At 40.1% G+C, this 17,817-nt stretch overlaps 1 protein-coding gene across 1 annotated transcript in view; it reads left to right on the top strand.

Moving 5' to 3' along the window:
* Positions 1 to 336: 336 nt before the first annotated feature.
* The window catches only part of LOC142377082 (retinoic acid receptor gamma-A-like), a 40,422-nt gene continuing 22,941 nt past the window's right edge, over positions 337 to 17,817 (top strand). Inside the window, exons 1-2 of the mRNA XM_075460843.1 lie at positions 337 to 494; positions 14,602 to 14,983. Coding sequence (XP_075316958.1) covers positions 14,812 to 14,983 — 172 coding nt within the window. The 5' untranslated portion in view covers positions 337 to 494; positions 14,602 to 14,811. The remainder of the gene's footprint in view (positions 495 to 14,601; positions 14,984 to 17,817) is intronic.

Below are 17,817 nucleotides of genomic sequence, written 5' to 3'. Positions count from 1 at the left end.
AATATGAGCAAACAGCCGCACATTTGTAATCCAACTAAAGAGTGTTGACTGACAGTATACGGTAGATGGAGTGAAGGTAGAAAGTCACTGTGAGACAAAGAAAGAGAGGAGGATGGGGTTGGGGGGGGGGGGCCGCAAGTTGAAACCTAAGCTCTCTGAACCCTGTTTTCCTTGCCTTGGGGCATTCTGTGGCTGGTAAAAATATGTGCTGTATATTTGAAGTGTTGGATCACGTGACAGAGGCAGGGTTTGTGAATCAAAGTACACAATGATTTCAAGAGGAACGAGAGAAAGAGAGAAAGAGGGTGTATGTTAGCGAGAGGGAGAGACGGGAAAAGGAGAGGGAGGCGGAATGCAACAGGCTGAGCTCTGTCGTCGCTCTGAGACGGACTTCTGACTGACAAACACAACTACTACTCTCCTTCTCAACTCGCTTCTCTGCTGACTCAATCCCAAACACCAGCAGCCCGTGTGCAGTTCACATCGTACCTTCGGTAAGTTTGCTTTTCACTCCCGTTTTCCTCATAAATTCCCTCTGTTTGTGAGACAAGGAGATGGACAGAGGACATGTCAGAGCATGAGTAAGATGTGTTACCCATGTCCCTCTGCCTCTCTTTTTTATGTGTGTGTGTGTGTGTTTGTGAGACAGCATGAGCCGGGAGATTGAGTTTCCTGAGGACAGCTTTAATTGAGAACAGAGATTTCGAGAGGGGCAGAAAGAACAACAGAAACAGCTAAGGAAGGGAATGAAAGCTGATCAGCACTCGCATGTGCTCTCAAGTCGCTGCGTGTGAGAGGATGAATACTTATGGAGATGAGAGTTTGCCCTCATTTGTTTGCCCCACTGATGAGAGCACATCTAGGTGTTTATTCCTGGCTTCACTAGCTTCGATTCACAAAGAAAGATCGCATTATTGTGCAGAAGAAAAGGAAATCAGTTGAAATGGACTCTGAAATTCCAGAGATTTTTCAAGAATGACATTAGATATTGGAAGATCCCCTAAACAACACGTGGCATACCACTTTCTACGATGGCAAACATCAGTTTTGGTCAACCTCCTAACAATTTCAAACCATTTACCAGCAGCAGACGAAGTGGCTGCTTTAGCCTGCAGGCTCTCCGCCAACAGACGGACTGTCAAAGTTGATGGATCACTCCATCAACATCACAAATGGCCGAGTAGGTCTAGTCTACCTGAGTGTGTACACACTCAGTCACTCAGCTCCCCTGAAGGTTATATAAACTGGTTCCCTTTCACACAATTACATAAGCCGGATGGAAACACTAAAATAGGCTATGTCGAATATCACAAGGCAATCTGGTGTGCGTCTGACCGCTGCTGCTGCTTTGCATTACGTGCGTGTGCTTGTAAGATAGAATATGTGTGTGAATAAACTTAATGACCCCCCCTCCTCACATCGAAACACAAGCTCTTTTTAGACAGGCTGAATCATTTCAAATAGCATCCTTTGTGCGGCGTGTGCTATATAAATACAAATGGGCTGCTTGATTGATGATTGTGATTAAGATGGTATTTGCATGCTAAGTGCTTCCTCTCAGCTGATCTGAGCTTTCTGCATCCATCAACTCACACTACACTGATGAGCGCTCACACCACGCCACTCGATGTTATGCGCGGCAACACAAGGCCTCGCTACGAGCTATTCTAGCAAACTCTTGACAAATCACCAGATTAATTTTCCTTAATGTCAGGAGGAATGTTAATCAGCGTGTCCGAAAGGAACAGTGGACGTGTCTACAAGAAGAGCATAAACAAGTGGGTGTGAACAAAACATTGTACATTAGTGACCACACTGTGGAAAACAGACTTTCTGAATGTTACTTCCCCTTCTCTTCTCTGACATGCCTTTCGCCACTTGGTCATTTTCTCTGTTGGTGGGTGCCTGTAGAGCTACTCTATAGAGTAGACTCAGCGTTACAAAACCTTCAGTATGCATCTGTTGTTGGTTAAGTCTTTTTTTTTTTTTTTCTTTTGGCTTCATCGCGCAGAGAATAAGCTACTGGAAAAGTTTGTGTGCTCTTGCATGGTCATGTGTTAGGGTGCGTTTGGTAGAACTTCTTTGACTGCACTGCATTCTCATCTTTGTTCTCTTCACTTTTGAAGAATGACAGCCCCTCAGGCTGAGAAGGATGTCTGGCTCTTCTCTTTCTTTCGTTCTGTCTTTCTTTCTTCCCCCCTGTCTCACTGACCTCTTTCTCCTTTATTTCCTCACTATCAGGAGGAAAAAAAAGGAGAATTCTCCATCGTCTTTGCTGGTGCGTGTCAGCTGAGTTTAATTTTGTATGGGTTTGTTCTCTGGGTTGCTACATATAAATGGAGACTTAGAGATTCCACGACAAAGGCACGGCCGTTTGCAGCTTGTTTTTGAGAGCAGAGGACACAAATGTTTTCTTGTTCTGCAGAATTACATCGTGTCCATAGAGAGTTATTTTAGAGGGATTTGGTTAGAGCTCTGCACTGGTTGCGGTTCGGGTTGACGGTTCCCATTGGCTTCAGGGTTTCAAAGTCACTTGTGACATTTATTGTTGCTTTCTCTGCATTTTTTTTTTGTTTGTGTTTTAATTAATGGATGAGTGTGTCTTAGTAAGTCTGTAGAGCTTCTCGGAGTTATCAATTATGGGCTAAACTATAAGTCCTGTACACATACTTCCAATGTGGAAGAACAGCGAGAAACAAATTGAACATGTGCGTGTGTGTGTGTGTGTGTCTGTCTGTCTGTGTGTGTGTGTGTGTGTGTGTGTCTGTCTGTGTGTGTGTGTGTGTGTGTGTGTGAGTGTCACTTTTGACTTTAATGGTAAATGAAAAGCTGCCTACCTAAGGCCTAAATAAGGCCTGACCCGTGGCCGAGCTGCTGAGCCTGGAGCTACGGGGGCTGACCTCAGCGCCGACCTGGACACCCTCAGCAGCCCAGAGGGTAGCCTCCACATAATGACAACATTGTGTGTTGTATGAAACATTGCTATCACCAACATCATCTCATTCAGCACTGCTAACACAGAAGTCACTCATTGTTATTGCATATGTGTCAGACAGCTTAAATATGTGCAGTGTATGTGACACTTTCTTTTCTGACACTTCTGATTAATGGATGAATAGTTTGCCAAAGGAATGCCAGATAATGTCACTTCTAAATGAAAGAATATCTGTTTTTTCTACTTTCTTCTTCACTTTTCTCAACAACTCTCTTAATCTACTTCAGACTTTACATGCGTGCTGATGAAGATGTCCAGTGTGAGCTCATTCTTTGATAGAAAGAATAGTTGTTGTCTCATTTGTGGGATTAACACAGTCTCACACCATAATGCGCAATAGCTACAGTATTATATATTTCAGCCTCACAATGGCGACTCAGAAATTGTATAGTCACAACACTTTCTTGCCCACTAAATCGTTATATGTCTACATTGACCTTTCAGGATCGTAACTAATTTACGGTATGCCTTGAACTGCGTGAACTTGTTGAGCAAAGTCAAAGATGTTTAAATGACCAAATTTTCAAGGCTCTAAAAAATGTTACAAGCCTTCCTTTTTCTTTGCAAAATGAAAAATGCTGCAAATAGTGCAAAACTATCACAAATTTCCTGTCACAGTTGGTTGGAGTCAGGGATAAAGCTCACATGGTGAGGCTTAAATATTTCTAAATACATGTACACGGTTACAGGTTTGAATCACGTCACTTGAGTGCCTCCTTTTGCATGACAAAAGACAATGAAAAATGTTGCCATTTCACAATTTCCAGGCCATTATTATGACTCTACAATTCGGATGTAGACGAACATATTACACGCTTTCTTGTGAGACTGGGCTGGGGGAGTTTAATCATGTTCTGTGCAGTTCTGTCACATTGCTTTGTTTGGCTGTTAAGTTTAATTTGTGATTACTATTTGATACGCTCAGGCAAAGGCCACTGACTAAAGCCAGGAATATACAGTACGTGCTTTTAATTATGGATATGCGTTTATCATGGCTGCCTTGTGTATCCTGCATTTGTTTGGAGCGTTGTTTGCGCATGTCTTCTTAAATGAATGCTACGCGTTTGCAAGCTGCAATATGTAGATGACCATAGGGTGCATGTGACCGGGTGCAAGGTCATAGGGTTGGCAAGGTTGGTAAAAATGGTGGGAAATTTTGAAGACAAGCTTGTAGGGAAATTCCACAATTAGATTTTTTATGATGTATCTTTGCCTCTGCACAGTGACAAATATATTTGTCAAAATAGCTGTCGAGAGATCACCACCATTTTGGAAACATCTGTGCACAGAGGAAACTGTTGGAGAAACAAAGTGGGGACGGTGCCAATGACATGTTTTTTTTTTCTGCAGTCTGAGTTATCTGGTGTGCCCCGTAGTGAAATCCTCGGGTAATGGGCACAGTACACAGGCAAGTAGGTGAACAATTACACCCACAACGGAGCAAGTTGCTTCATGAATGGGCAATTAAAAAGCCTGCATATTCCTGGCCGAAGACATCTGATTTTGCTGGTGCTAGCATGTCTCTGACAGCAGCAACAGCACTTGTATCATCAAAAAAGTCCAGAAATTCAAAATGATATATTTACATGTACATTTATATTGTTACTTTTATTTAACACCATATTTCACAATTAAAACGTATTCAAGTAGTCATCAAACAGGAAAAGACACCAACAAAACAAATAGTTTCTTGGATGCAGTGACTTTCTGGTCCTGAAAGACACAAGTTGCTTTTGTAGATTTGTATTTTTGCTTCTCTACAACGGAGTGAGTTCATTTATTTAATCAAAATGTGAAATTGTCCTCCTCAAAGTTCTATGAAACCTCTACAAACCAAGCAAAGCAGTTTACATTCTGTCTCCTGGAAATAATTTCCATAAGATGAACAACTGACAATCATTTCATCAACAGATTTCTGAGGAATAATGCTCGGAAAAAACATATATCAAGTAGTGTTTTGAGGCTTGATATATACATCTCCGTGTACATTCTTGACAAAGCTAACAGCATAATTGCATCCCTAAATTGAAAATATGTGTGCACCACAGCCAGAAGCATTTTGTGGCTGTATGATGGCTGTCAGACACTGATGGTTTATGGCCAAGTAGTGTTTGTGCTTCTCAAAAGAAATTTTTTACACGTCAGTTTGACATGAAATATAGTAACGGCCATTTGTTGGAAAATTGATTATGTTGTTTGTGGGCGATGGTGCCTGTGTTTTTTCTCCTCGTTAATGGCATTTGTGCGTCAGTATGTGCATTTTCCCTTCGGAGTGTTCAGAACAGCTCATCTCTGGTTGCATTCTGTCAAAATAGGTAAGATTTGACTGTGGTTTTTGGTTTACAGGTAATTGTCCCTGCTGACGTCATGTTTTTGTTGATAATGCATTTGACTATTTTTGAAGAGTGTTTTCCACTCAGACTCTAAAATTCCTTTTGTCCTTTTTTACTTTTCATTTCCCTGCCACTTCGTCTCCATAGATACATCTGCTCCGCTGTACGTTCAACAAAACCACGCACATTCTTCGTTTCTTTTTCCATCACCAAACACATAACTCTACACTGGCCTTTTAATACATCTTTATTGTTCAAGTTGAGAGAAGCTGAGTACATAAAATACTGAGTGTTTGCACGCACTGACAATAGTAAAAAGGTTTCAGAAAAGAGAGGGAAAGAATGGCAGATAAGAAAAACTCATGTCCACAAAAGAACCATACAAAGATTATCAAATGAGCACGCACACAAAATGAGAAGGCCTGTAGCATTTTGCCACTGAATACCCGCCTATTTTCCAGTTAACATACATCACCCTTGATTTAAATGTTACTCAATAGCTGTAGGGAGAAAGCACAACTCTGTAGATTGTATTTACAGTCAGGAGGAAAAAAATCCAGAAAAATAAAAGTGAAGAAGCAGACATTTTGGTTTTTGTTGCTTGGTCTTGCCCCCCCCCCCCCCCCCCCAAAAAAAAAAATTAAGTGAAAGGGCTTTTAACATTTGTGTTTGACAGACTGTGTTTTTTCTTAAAGCAATACTATGTAACATTTCTACCTTAAAATAACAGCTTGAAAAAAATTGTGCGGCTAGAATGAGTTTTAATATTACGATTGGCCTGTCTCCTATGCCCTTCGGGGGTCTGAGTTGGAAAAACTGCGCTATGTAACTTTGCTGGAGCGGCCCGGGAGCTGAGCGGAAGTACTTCGACTTGCTTTCTGGCACACCTACCACAAAAACAAATAGACCCCTCTCACGCTCCCAGGTACATTTGATTACTCTTACCTTCTCGGTTGACATAGCTTGCACCTTCTGACTCCTCGCCGGTTCGTCAACAAACGTGAAACGTGAAAGTGAAAGGGTGTTGTATTTACAACAGTGTAACCTTATATTACCTCCAAGCCTGTAGGGGGAGCTCCATAGTGGGCTTTTTGAGAAGTTACATTGTTTTGCTTTAAGTGCAGAGCAGTCATAGCTTTACAGAAGCGGAAAGTCTTCCAAACATGAGTTCTGTTTTACCTCTGTGTGCTACGCCTGACCTCTACAGTTAGACTGTTGGATGAAGATGTTTAGATTGACCTTCTTTTCCTAAATTCAGTATATGACAAATGTGTGACATACTTACCAATCACCTTCTAAACAGAGTGGAATCAATAAAACAGTATAAAATGACACAAGCCTGTTTCAAATAAAGCATCCCTGCGAAGAGAAATTTTGTGCTTTTGCCCCCCCCCAAAAAAGAAGATTACGACAAAAATAAGATGTTGATGACACTAATGAAAGAGGACAGGACATAAAATCTGAAGTTATTTCTCATTTTAGTTAAGCAATAAACTGGGTTATGTAATCATCATACATGATTCAGTATGCATTTGGTTCTGGCTTGGTTTTCACAGCAGTTGCTTGGCTGAATATCAGAGCTTTAGAGCTATGTTACTGATTATCTTTTTCCTTATGGGTAAATTATGTCATTGAATTACGCTGACTATAGGTTAACTCAGTAAAAAAAAAAATCTGTTTATATTGAGAGCAAGTGATACATTCTAACCAGCAAGTTTCTAAACTTAACTTATATATTTTCTTACTAACTTTTCCTTGATAAGTAGCCTTCTCACTTTAGGGTCTTCTAAGGATGGGTTTTCATAATGTATTCATCTGTTATGGAGCAGTATCAGTTCTGTTAAGCCTGACCTATGCATTATGGTCCAGCTCAGTATCTACAAACACTTAAAGGGGAACTCCGGGGCATTTGAAGCGCATTTCCATTGCTAGAGGTTGTCAAATACTGACGGTAGGACACAGACCGGTGCAAATCGGCGCTCCCTGTGAAGCGATTGCGCTGTTTGCGCAGCCTGTCATGCTAACCAAATACGTGGTGGCTAAGGGGCAAGAGCTAAACCTTCCACGTAAAACAACAACTTGCACACAGCAGAAACGTCACACCACTTTATAAACCATCCGACAATAAAGTCACAAGCCTTACCATCAAAACCATATGCATGGTTCTCACATTACTGGCATGGGGACGTTACAAAACAACTTTATAAACAGCATGTCACTTACCTCTTGTCGGTAGGCGTGTGCATGTGAAAGCCCAAAAGAGTCAATGGACGATAATCCCATATACAAAACAATTATCTTCTCTAGAAAAACTGCGTTCAAGTATTTAAAACATTACAACAATACATGCCCAGTAATATTGTTGTAATGTTTTAAATACTTGAACGCGAACAGCGCGATCTCCACACAGGGAGCGCAGATTTGCACCTCTCTGTGTCCTACTATCAGTATTTGACAACCTCTAGCAATGGAAACGCGCTTCAAATGCCCCGGAGTTCCCCTTTAATCTGAGGCTGTTGTTTATGCACTCGCCGACTGAGTAAAACCCCAAAAAAACACTTTATTTTGTATCTCACTCTTTACTCAACCCTTAATGTGGCCCTCATTGCACTGTAAAGCTAAGGATTAACTTTAATTCTCTGGTCATCTAGTTCCCTGAAAATGCTGCAACACTGTGTCCACAACACCACACAGATATAAATTCTTTATTCAATATGCAAAAGAGGAAATTGAAAAAGAAACGGGTTTTGGAGCTAAACAAATTTACAGCGGCTATGACGAATGTTCTGCGAAATCCTCATGTATAAAATACATAAAAACTGAAACAGGAATTTGTCTTGCCACAGCAGGAGGAATTGATTGTGCAATAAATCATACAGCCAACCAGTCAAGAAACATCGTGTGGAAACATTTAGCTATTGTTGAAATCCAGGCTCGTTATATATATGTCCACACCAGAGTAAATGTTGTGTCTCTTTTCTGTGTTCCTCTGTTCTATTTATCACCCCACGAAACAGTTTGTCAAAAACTGTCCCTAGGGATGAGAAGTCTTAAAAACACAGGTAACAGTTTTTGTGTGGACTGAGGGGCTTGTGTTGGTAGGTGCTTTCTGTCACTTCCAGATGGTAAACTTGTGCTTCCACCTCAGATCAATGCAGAGCCGACATACAACCTGACGTCCACCTCCTCAAAGCAGGCACAATTGTGATTGGTCCGTTCAGAATGCTTTCACAGCTCTGTAACATGATATTTAAGGTATATATACACAATGACCTTAAAATGCTGTAGTTGTATGAAGGTATCTGAGAATATTCTCTGTTTTCCACTCCTTAATTATAACTTATTTAAAAGTAGGATGGCATAGACCTTATTTTCTTATTTTGTTGTTTTTCTTCCTCTTGCTGTGGCAAAGTCAGCCACAAGTGTGTCTGCATAGTTACAATAAGTGTCCACACAAAGACAAAGATGAAGGATCATCTCAAAATTCAGGTGTCGTCATAACTTGCGGTCATGTGAGTTCAGACAAAACCTCATCAAATTATAAAATAGAGAAAAGATTGCTGAATCAGAGAGTTCTGGAGATTTTTCTTTTGCCCAAGGATTTTATTATGAAGAGAAGAGAAGAGATTTTTTTTTTTTTTTACTGAAAGAACATGAGACCATTTTCAAGCAACAAAAGGCAAAATGTTTTACAATGAATGCCGCTCACATTTTGCAAGGTCCTGCACTCTTCCTGCATGCCCCTCGCACGCCCATACATGATTTGTGCAAGTAAAGCATTTAATTTGATAGGTTAATCCTAACAAAGGGAGACGGAAGACAGAAAAACCACGTTGTCACAAATTAGGTGGGGTGAGCTGCTAGAAAAAAATGCTAAACAATACGGATATGGACAGATTCTCTTTCATAAAACTAAGTTTATTTCTTTCTTTTTGTGTGTGTGAGTGTAGTTTCATGACTATAACCTCAAGCTGAATTGTGTTGAAGAAAGTCATAAAAAAAACGAGTCGCATTTGCACCCAAGACAAAAGCCTTAAAAAACTGCTTCTCAGAAAGCTGTTTTTGAATGTCAACAGTTTACAGCTGAATTAACAAAATTTATGCTTTGACTGTGGTTGCAGCTATGCATGTTTGATGGAAGTATTGCAAAAACAAGTTCATATAATACTGTCTAAAGTGAATTGCTGGAAAAGAAAAAGAGATGGAAACCCCCATCATTTTTACACCAAATCTGTTTTTAATCCCCAAAGTCTGGGAAAAGGAACATCAGTTCCTCTGTGTGTGTGTGTGTGTGTGTGTGTGTGTGTGTGTGTGTGTGTGTGTGTGTGTGTGTGTGTGTGTGTGTGCGTGTGTGTGTGTGTGCGCGTGCGTGTGTGTGTGTGTGTGTGTGCATGTCAGCGGGACCGGGACCAGGTGACCCAGTTTGACCTGACCTAGCCAGGTCTCATAAAAGCAGCATTGAAGCCTGGAGGCCCAGAGCCACAGCACTGCTTTTGTTGCCCTACCCAAGGTGTATTCCCCTTGAGGGAGGATGATGGGCGGGGGAGTTACTCATTAGAGAAACAGAAACCATTCCCCTGCTTTGGCACACTTTATTTCATCATTTATTAGTAGAAATAAAGTTGTTTCTGTATTTTTATGTGTGTTTTCTACAACCACCCTGGCCTCTTTTTCTCCCTCCTCTCATGCTGTTTAACCACAGTCCACTCTTTCTCTTATTAATTTATTTTCCAGCATGGCTCCAATTAATGGAGCTCCGCTCGCTTCTTACACATGGATTGCCAGATGTTTGAAACTCCCTACTCTCTCTTTCTTTTCCTTTCATTCCCTCTATCTTTTCCTTATTTTTTTCTCAGCTTTCTGCACTTTATTTTTTCTTCATCCCAATCATTTTATACATCTGGATTTCATACTACTGATTTCACTCTTTGAATTTGATTGGTTAAACAGTCCTCTTAAAGCCACTGCATCTGTGGTAGGATCCTCTGTCCTATATTTACTACTCCATTCTTCAAGGTCAATTGCCGCTGTCAATGGTGCTTCAGAGTGTGTGAACGTTGTGTGTTTTCCACTGATTGCTTGCCCATGAACATGATTAAAGTCACAGAACATCTGTGTACGTTCACTGCTTCTGCTTACATGTCCAATCTTGTATATTTCTGCATTCTGCTTCGAGACAGGCATGTGTATGCATATGATTTTCAAAATAGGGCCATTCCAAGCCATGTGTGTAGCCGCTTTTTGAATAACCTCATACTCATCCAACCTGTGTTTGACATTCTTTTTTTGGTCAAACACTAAAGGTCTTTGTGAAAACAGTTGCAGGGACTCTCCCCAACAGGCCCTCGCTTTGGAGGAAAACCACAGCAGAGCCAAGCAGTTACAGAAAATATGTCAAAATGGGAAATATGACTTTTAAAAACAACACTCACAGAGCTGACTTTGTGGCTTTGTGTGTGAATGTGTACCATGTGCTGTATGAGCATTTACGTATGGGAAGAAAGGACATGGAAGGATTTTGCTTTAATAATAGCAGCATAGATGCCTGGCAGTAGATTAATGGAAAACTTTTTGTCCACTCCGCTTTTCAATGAGAACTATGAAAATATCTCAATATTAAGCTTCTATTCATCACCAAAATTGAGCACGACAATGGAAATAAGCTTTTTTGCTCTATTATGTCCACATTTCTGACAGCTGAATAGTGCAGAAGGATTGGGCAACCTCTGACTCTGACATCCGTTGTCTGTAATATAGACACAACTCCAGGAAAGTTAAGGAACTCTGTAGAAATAAAAACAGAGTACATTGATTTTCAAATCTAATAAGGCCATATTTTATTTTCTACAGAACACAGAAGACATATCAGATGTTGAAAGTGAGACGTTTCACGATTTCATATAAAAAATACATCTTGAATTGATTGGAAACAGATTATCTAAAAAAAAAAGTGTGGGAAGGGAACGAGCCATGTTTACCAAGATGTAGCATTAGCTCTTCTTTTAACAACAGTCTGTAAACATCTGGGAGCTGAGGAGGCCAGTTGCTGGACGTTTGAGAGAGGAACGTTGTCTCATTCTTGTCTGATAGAGGATTCTAGCTGCTCAACAGACCTAGGTCTTCTTTGTTATATTTCGTGCTTCATGGTGCTTCAATTGGTGCAAGGTCTGGGTTCCAGACAAGCCAGTCCAGCATCCGGATTCTGGTGTTTTTACTAAGCCTGTAATAGATGCAGTATGAGGTTTCGCAATGTGTCGCTGAAACATGCAAGGCACTTCCCTGGAAGTGTTGATGGTGTTCTTTCATATGATGCCAGTTGCCAGTTCCATATGCAGTAATGCACCCTCGTGCCATCAGAGGCAGGCATTTGATCTGAATGATAACAAGCTGGATGATCCCTCTCCTCTTTAGTGCAGATTACGCAACATCCATGGCTTCCAAAAAGTGTTTCAGTTTTCAGTTAATCTTCCTCTTTGCCTCAGGTCACTTTAAATGAGCTTTGGCCCTCAAAAGACTGCAGCACTTCTGGCTCTTTTTCACTTACGGCTTCTTCTTTGCGTTTTAGAGCTTTGATCTGTATTTGTGGATGGCACGGTGAACTGTGTTCTCAGACAATGATTTCTGGAAGTGTTCCTGAGACCATGTAGAGATTTCCACGGCAGACTCATGCCTGTTTTTAATGCAGTGCTGCCTGAGAGCCCCGAAGGTCACAGGCATCCAGTGCTGATTTCAGCTGTGTACAAGTCTCTTAGAGATTTTCAGAAATGTTTAATGACATTATTAACTGCAGATGACAGAATATTCAAAGTTTTCAGAATTTTAGATTGAGTGCCATTAGTCTGAAACTGCTCCATAACATGGAGACAGATTTTTTTTGGGCAGATTACTGAACATCTGTCCATATTTACTTCTCCAGCGTGCTCTGTTTATACCCAGCCATGTTACTGACCTATTGCCAATTAACCTGATTAGTTGCAACATTTTCCTCCAGTTGTTTCATTTTTGTACCACTTTTCCAGCCTTTTGTTGCCTCTGTCCCAACTTTTTTTGAGACATTTAGCTACCATAAAATTCAAGATATTTGTTTTGCAAATTTGCATTGTTTTTATTTACATTTTATGCAGCATTTTAACCTTTATGCAATTAGGTGTGTTGAATTAATCAAGAGTATTTACTCAAGTACAGAACTGAGGTATTTGTGCACAAGTCCTTTCTTGCACGCCATTTTCTACTCATTCCACTCCCTTTTTGGATTTTCATAACTTAGGAGGTGAAGTAGTCATTTTTCAGTAAAAAAATTGGCGTTTCATTTCTCAACTTTTCCAGTTCACATGTTGAAAAAATCTTTGAGTAAGATATTGAACCCCACATTGCCCCCCAATGCGCTTCTCACTTGTAAGTCGCTTTGGATAAAGCATCCGCCAAATTATTGTATCATATATAGTAAATCTTTTTTGGATGGAGATATCATGAATTTCCTTCATTATACGACAGCCAGTATTTACAATATGAATTGCTTTTTTTCCTACACAAATCTTACAAATTAAAATCATAAGAAGGCGAATCAGTTGGTTAACTGATAGGATTCCCTCTAATGCAATATACACTCATTTGCATAATTATGTTTTCATTTGTGTTGAATCCTCAGAAAATTGGGATTTCAAAGCTTTTATCACAATCAGTTTATATTGACAGACACCGCTGCTCGCCTCTGCCACAGTAGCCAGAGGGGACAAACCTAACTGCTTTTCCATTGTGCGGGATGATCGGCTCGATTTTGCTCTTACCTTTAGTTTTCCATCGTTGGCCATGACCAGATGCTTTCTTCATTTCTTTTTTCTGCTGAGGTTCCAAGCAAGCAGAGCCAGTATATAATGGAAAATAGAAAATCTCTGTAAAAAAAAAATACAGTTTTATTGAAAAGAAGACAGAGATTGTTATCAGGTCAGGTTGGTGTCCTTCACCAGTAATGATTGTCAATCAGGTCTTGATGAAACGTTCACAGGAGTTGAAGTTTTGCTGGATGCTCAGCTGGTTGGAGTCTTTTCCCAGATAATGTTGAATACTTGCAACATTAAACAACAAGAGGATTCATCTTAGCTAATGTTGGATGTGGCACAATAGCGGCAACTTAATGATTCCGAACTGTTAATTATTTCCAACGCAAAGGCAGGATTGGTGGAAGAGTAATTGTAATTGACATCATTGACTTCACTCCAGGTGAGCTGTCAGATAAAGTGTAATTTTTTTTTTAACATGGAGCTTAATCATCATTTACATAGCAGCTGTTCTCAGTTTGAGTCCAGGGCTCCATCAAAATTGTCAGATTAATCCTGTTTTATAGTTTAATAGAGCCAAAAAATGTGGTTGTTTCACTCTGAACAAATGCATAAATAAGAGACCGTGACAGCGGTTAGCTTTTGAAAAACAAATTACGTATGCATCCTCTTTTTATATTCAGCAGATTTTAGCATGTGTAATCAGAGTATTACTCATAGTAGTTGAGTGTTGGACATTTGTAAACTCTTATTTCTCTCATACTGCCTCTTACCCACCCCGGGTGTTTGATTCCCATGCTGAAGCAATCCCCAAAACAACAAGACATTCTTTGGCTGAGCTGTATTTACCACAGCTCCACCACAGAGAGTTTAACTCCACCCACTCGTGAATTCTCTGAAGGGGGTGGGAGCCATCAAGAAAAATGAAGGAAGGGCTGCACAATTAGATTTTAAAAATGTCATTTTCTGAGAAAAAAAAAAGAGTCGAGAGCAGTCGGTGAAATCAAAATGGTGTTTTGTGTGTGTGTCTGTTCACATAAAGGGTTAAAACTGCCCATGTTGTGGATGGCTATTTGCGGGTAGGCTGGCTACAGTCAGGCTGGCAGAAGGAACAGAGAAACCCTTTATAATACACTTCTGCTGATTGAAATCATATGGTGTTGCCTGAAACACCATATGATTGCAGTACTAGACGGACAAAAGGAGAAGGGTGGTGATGCACTCCTCTGATTCTCCACTGTCAATTGTTTTATTAACACTTTCTCTTTATGTTCTTATCCGTTTGGGGTTTTTTTGTATTTGGAGATTGGATTTTAGATATTTCAAGTTTTCCTTGCAGAAAGTTCCCCGTTTTAACAGGATTTTCTTTTCTTTTTTTTCTTTTTCCTTTTTTTAAATGATGAAACTTAACATCAGTTCTGAGTGCCTTCAAGGTAATAACCACTGTTAGATTTCAGGATCTAATCCTTCCATCTTTTTTTCTCTCTTTTTCCAGAGTGTGGACCTGGACAGGACGTATTTTCTGGCCTCCCTCTAGGTTTCTCTCCCTCATCAGCATCCCTTTTACCTCTCTGTGGCCCGCCTGGATAGTTGCTGGATGGCAGAAGCTTATTTCAAGCTCACTTTAGGCCCCTGACAAAGAAGAGGGAGGAAAAAAAAAGATAATCAGAGATAAAAGTCACCTGAATTACCAACTGCACTTTTCATGATGGCAACAAACAGAGAGCACCAAGTGCGACACATGACGGGATTCCCGCGTGCCATGTACCCCTTCACCTTTAACTCCATGCGGAGCCACTCCCCCTTTGACCTGCTGGCCAGCAGCCATCTTTTCGGCCGGTTTGGAGCAGACCTTCCCAAAGAGATGGCTGCATTGTGTGAGTAATCAATCTTCGGCACAACACATGAAGATTTGTGTTTACAAAATTGTTTGTCAGTTTGGGGCAATTCATTGATCCATAGTTTTTTTTCTTTTTTTTCCCCAAATAACTTGACAACAGGTTACTGATGTTTCTCTCTTTAACTCAAAGTTTTGTAATACAATCATCTTAAGAGTTACTGTATCAAATTCCGCTTAATTAGAATAAAGTGCAAATAGACTGCGAATGTTAATCGTGAAAGTTTAAACTATTCAATTAAGTTTATTTTCATAGCGCCAAATCACAACAAACTTCATCTCGAGGCACTAAACTAGAATGAGGTACAGTCGGAAGGCAAGAAATCCTAATCCTACACCCCTGCACATGACAAGATAGTGTGTCAAATGTCTGTCCCCTGACCCCCGTGTGGTGTAAAACAGAAGAGACTCCGAGTCCTCAGGGCCAATTTGAGGTTAGAATTAGGCTTTAAATCATGCACTAAGGGAGAAGAGAAGAGAAGAGAAGAGAAGAGAAGAGAAGAGAAGAGAAGAGAAGAGAAGAGAAGAGAAGAGAAGAGAAGAGAAGAGAAGAGAAGAGAAGAGAAGAGAAGAGAAGAGAAGAGAAGAGAAGAAGCCCGGTGGTAAACCGGGTGGATGTTAGAGAAGGCAGGCTTGGAAAAACAGAGAACATAATCCGATCCCTGTTTGTAATTTGCTTTATTGCTTCATTGTATCAAACTTTTTTCTTTACATCAGGAATGTCTTCAACAAAGGATGGAAGCTTCAGAAGTTGTCAATTGGGAGTTTTTCATTTTATCCCACTTTAGTAGTGGGACATAAAGTACCCTTTTTGTATCACAGGGGGTGCTATTGCACTTCACATTGGCAAACACTCATGAACTACAGTTACACACTTCAAGATTTCAAGGGACTTGACTTCCTCTATTATAGTGTTTCTTTAAAAAATAACTTATTTCTATTAATGGTTCTTGTTTTTATCTCAACTTTCTCATTGGTCTTTTTTAGGGCCATAAATACTAAATCTGATAGGATACGTTTCCCTGTAGTCAAGGTGTTGCAGAGATTTGAGACAAAGTTGCTTTTTAGTTCATACAAAAGAGCAACATTTCTTTTGTTAAAATATTGACATAGCATTATTGATAATGAATGTGCAACACTTTCATCATCAAACAAAGGAGGCACTTTGTTTTTGCAACGTTATACTAATAATATTTCTTTTCATTATACTTTCACTATATCTTCTCTCACCATCTACGTTAGTAATTCCTGTATTTATGGTGTTAAGGGAAGTTTGCAATATTCTCAAATTTATGATGAATTTAAAATTTGGAATTTAGATTTTCAGTTCTTTCACTATGAAGTACCTTTGACTGCAATGAACGCTTCAGGTCTGAATGGGAATGACTCTTGATTTGCTTTTCTTGTAGATGTTTATCCAGTTACGTTATGTTTGATCTCAACTAGAATAAGGAGCATCAGTGTACAACCACTTTCAGGTATCTTTGGAGATACTCTGGCTGGGTCACTCCAGGACATCTCTTTGTTTTCTATAATTCTATAATCGTCTATGATAATGATTCTCCGAGGCTAGTTTCAGACTGGATCGCAGACATCAACACCACAGAGCAGAACAGAGATTAAGCTTCCAGCTCTCTTCTCAACAAGTGGGGAAAAAAAGAATATCAGTGGATCTAGTTTTCAGATTCAGAGCCTCCATGTGAGATGTTAAAGCCGCAGCTTCCTCAGTGAAAATTAGCACAAACACCCAGATGTTGTGCTCCCACTGATGCCGAGCTGAGCTTGAGTCGATTAAAACTCACGTCTACTGCAGTCATGTGATTGCGGGACCTAATACATTTTCACATTGCACTCAAGGATCAGATGTTACCAGGTGTTAGTGATTTTGTCTAAGAAGGGCTACAAAGAAACATCCCCACAGAATGATGCTGCCATCATCGTGTTTGACTGTGGGGATGACATTAAGGAGTCAGTACTCAGCTTGGATATTATGGCACTCGGGATCACATTTATAGTGACAGATGGCTTGTTTTTTACCTTTGTCTCAACAATGTCTGTTGCCCCTGAGTGCATGTCAGAATGATTGGCCACTGACAATTTACTCAACCTCATGGCTTGGTTGTTTCCTCTGGATAAAGCATAAAGTGTGCGACATTATTTGGCGTGTTCCTAAATTTTAGGTCCAAGTAATGAAATTAGGACTCCATTTAAGTTGAAGAGCCATCTCAAGTAGCCACTGATTAAAAATAAGTGGAATGCACTACTCTTCAGTTGGAATTGTTATAGGAAAGGGTCTGAATTCTCGTGGTAGTTGAATAATTTAGTCTTTTATTTTTCATAAATAAACAAAATCCTCCATCCATATTTAGGTGTGAAAATATTAAATTGGCAAAACTTGAGAGAGTTCGAAAAACTTTATGTTGACACTGGTGTTTTGAATGCCAGTTCAGGGTAATAAAGCTCCAATAAAATAAAAAAACGACCTTGTATTCGTGGTTTGACTCCAATGATTTACACACACAGACACATTACAGAGCCTTACTGTCAGACTCTTATCAGATTTAGAAATACCTGCCGAATACTCCTGTCCATCAGTGTGAGCCCGTGTGTGTGTGTCCATGCATATGGTGTGTTGATCTGCAGTTATTTTCTGTAGTCTCCAAATCTCCAAAAGAGGGGGCTCTGCAGGCTAGCAGCATTCACTGTGCGATTACATCTTTTAGATGTCGCCTCTGGGACTTATGCAGATACTCAGACAGATAGAAAGATATGACGGACAGCATTAAGTCATTTAAGTAGATGATAATAGGATCA

This window comes from Odontesthes bonariensis, chromosome 3 (assembly GCF_027942865.1).
Source record: "Odontesthes bonariensis isolate fOdoBon6 chromosome 3, fOdoBon6.hap1, whole genome shotgun sequence".
Taxonomy (NCBI): Eukaryota; Metazoa; Chordata; class Actinopteri; order Atheriniformes; family Atherinopsidae; genus Odontesthes; species Odontesthes bonariensis.
Note: the sequence above shows the minus strand (reverse complement) of the source record. Positions and strands in the feature narration are given on the sequence as shown.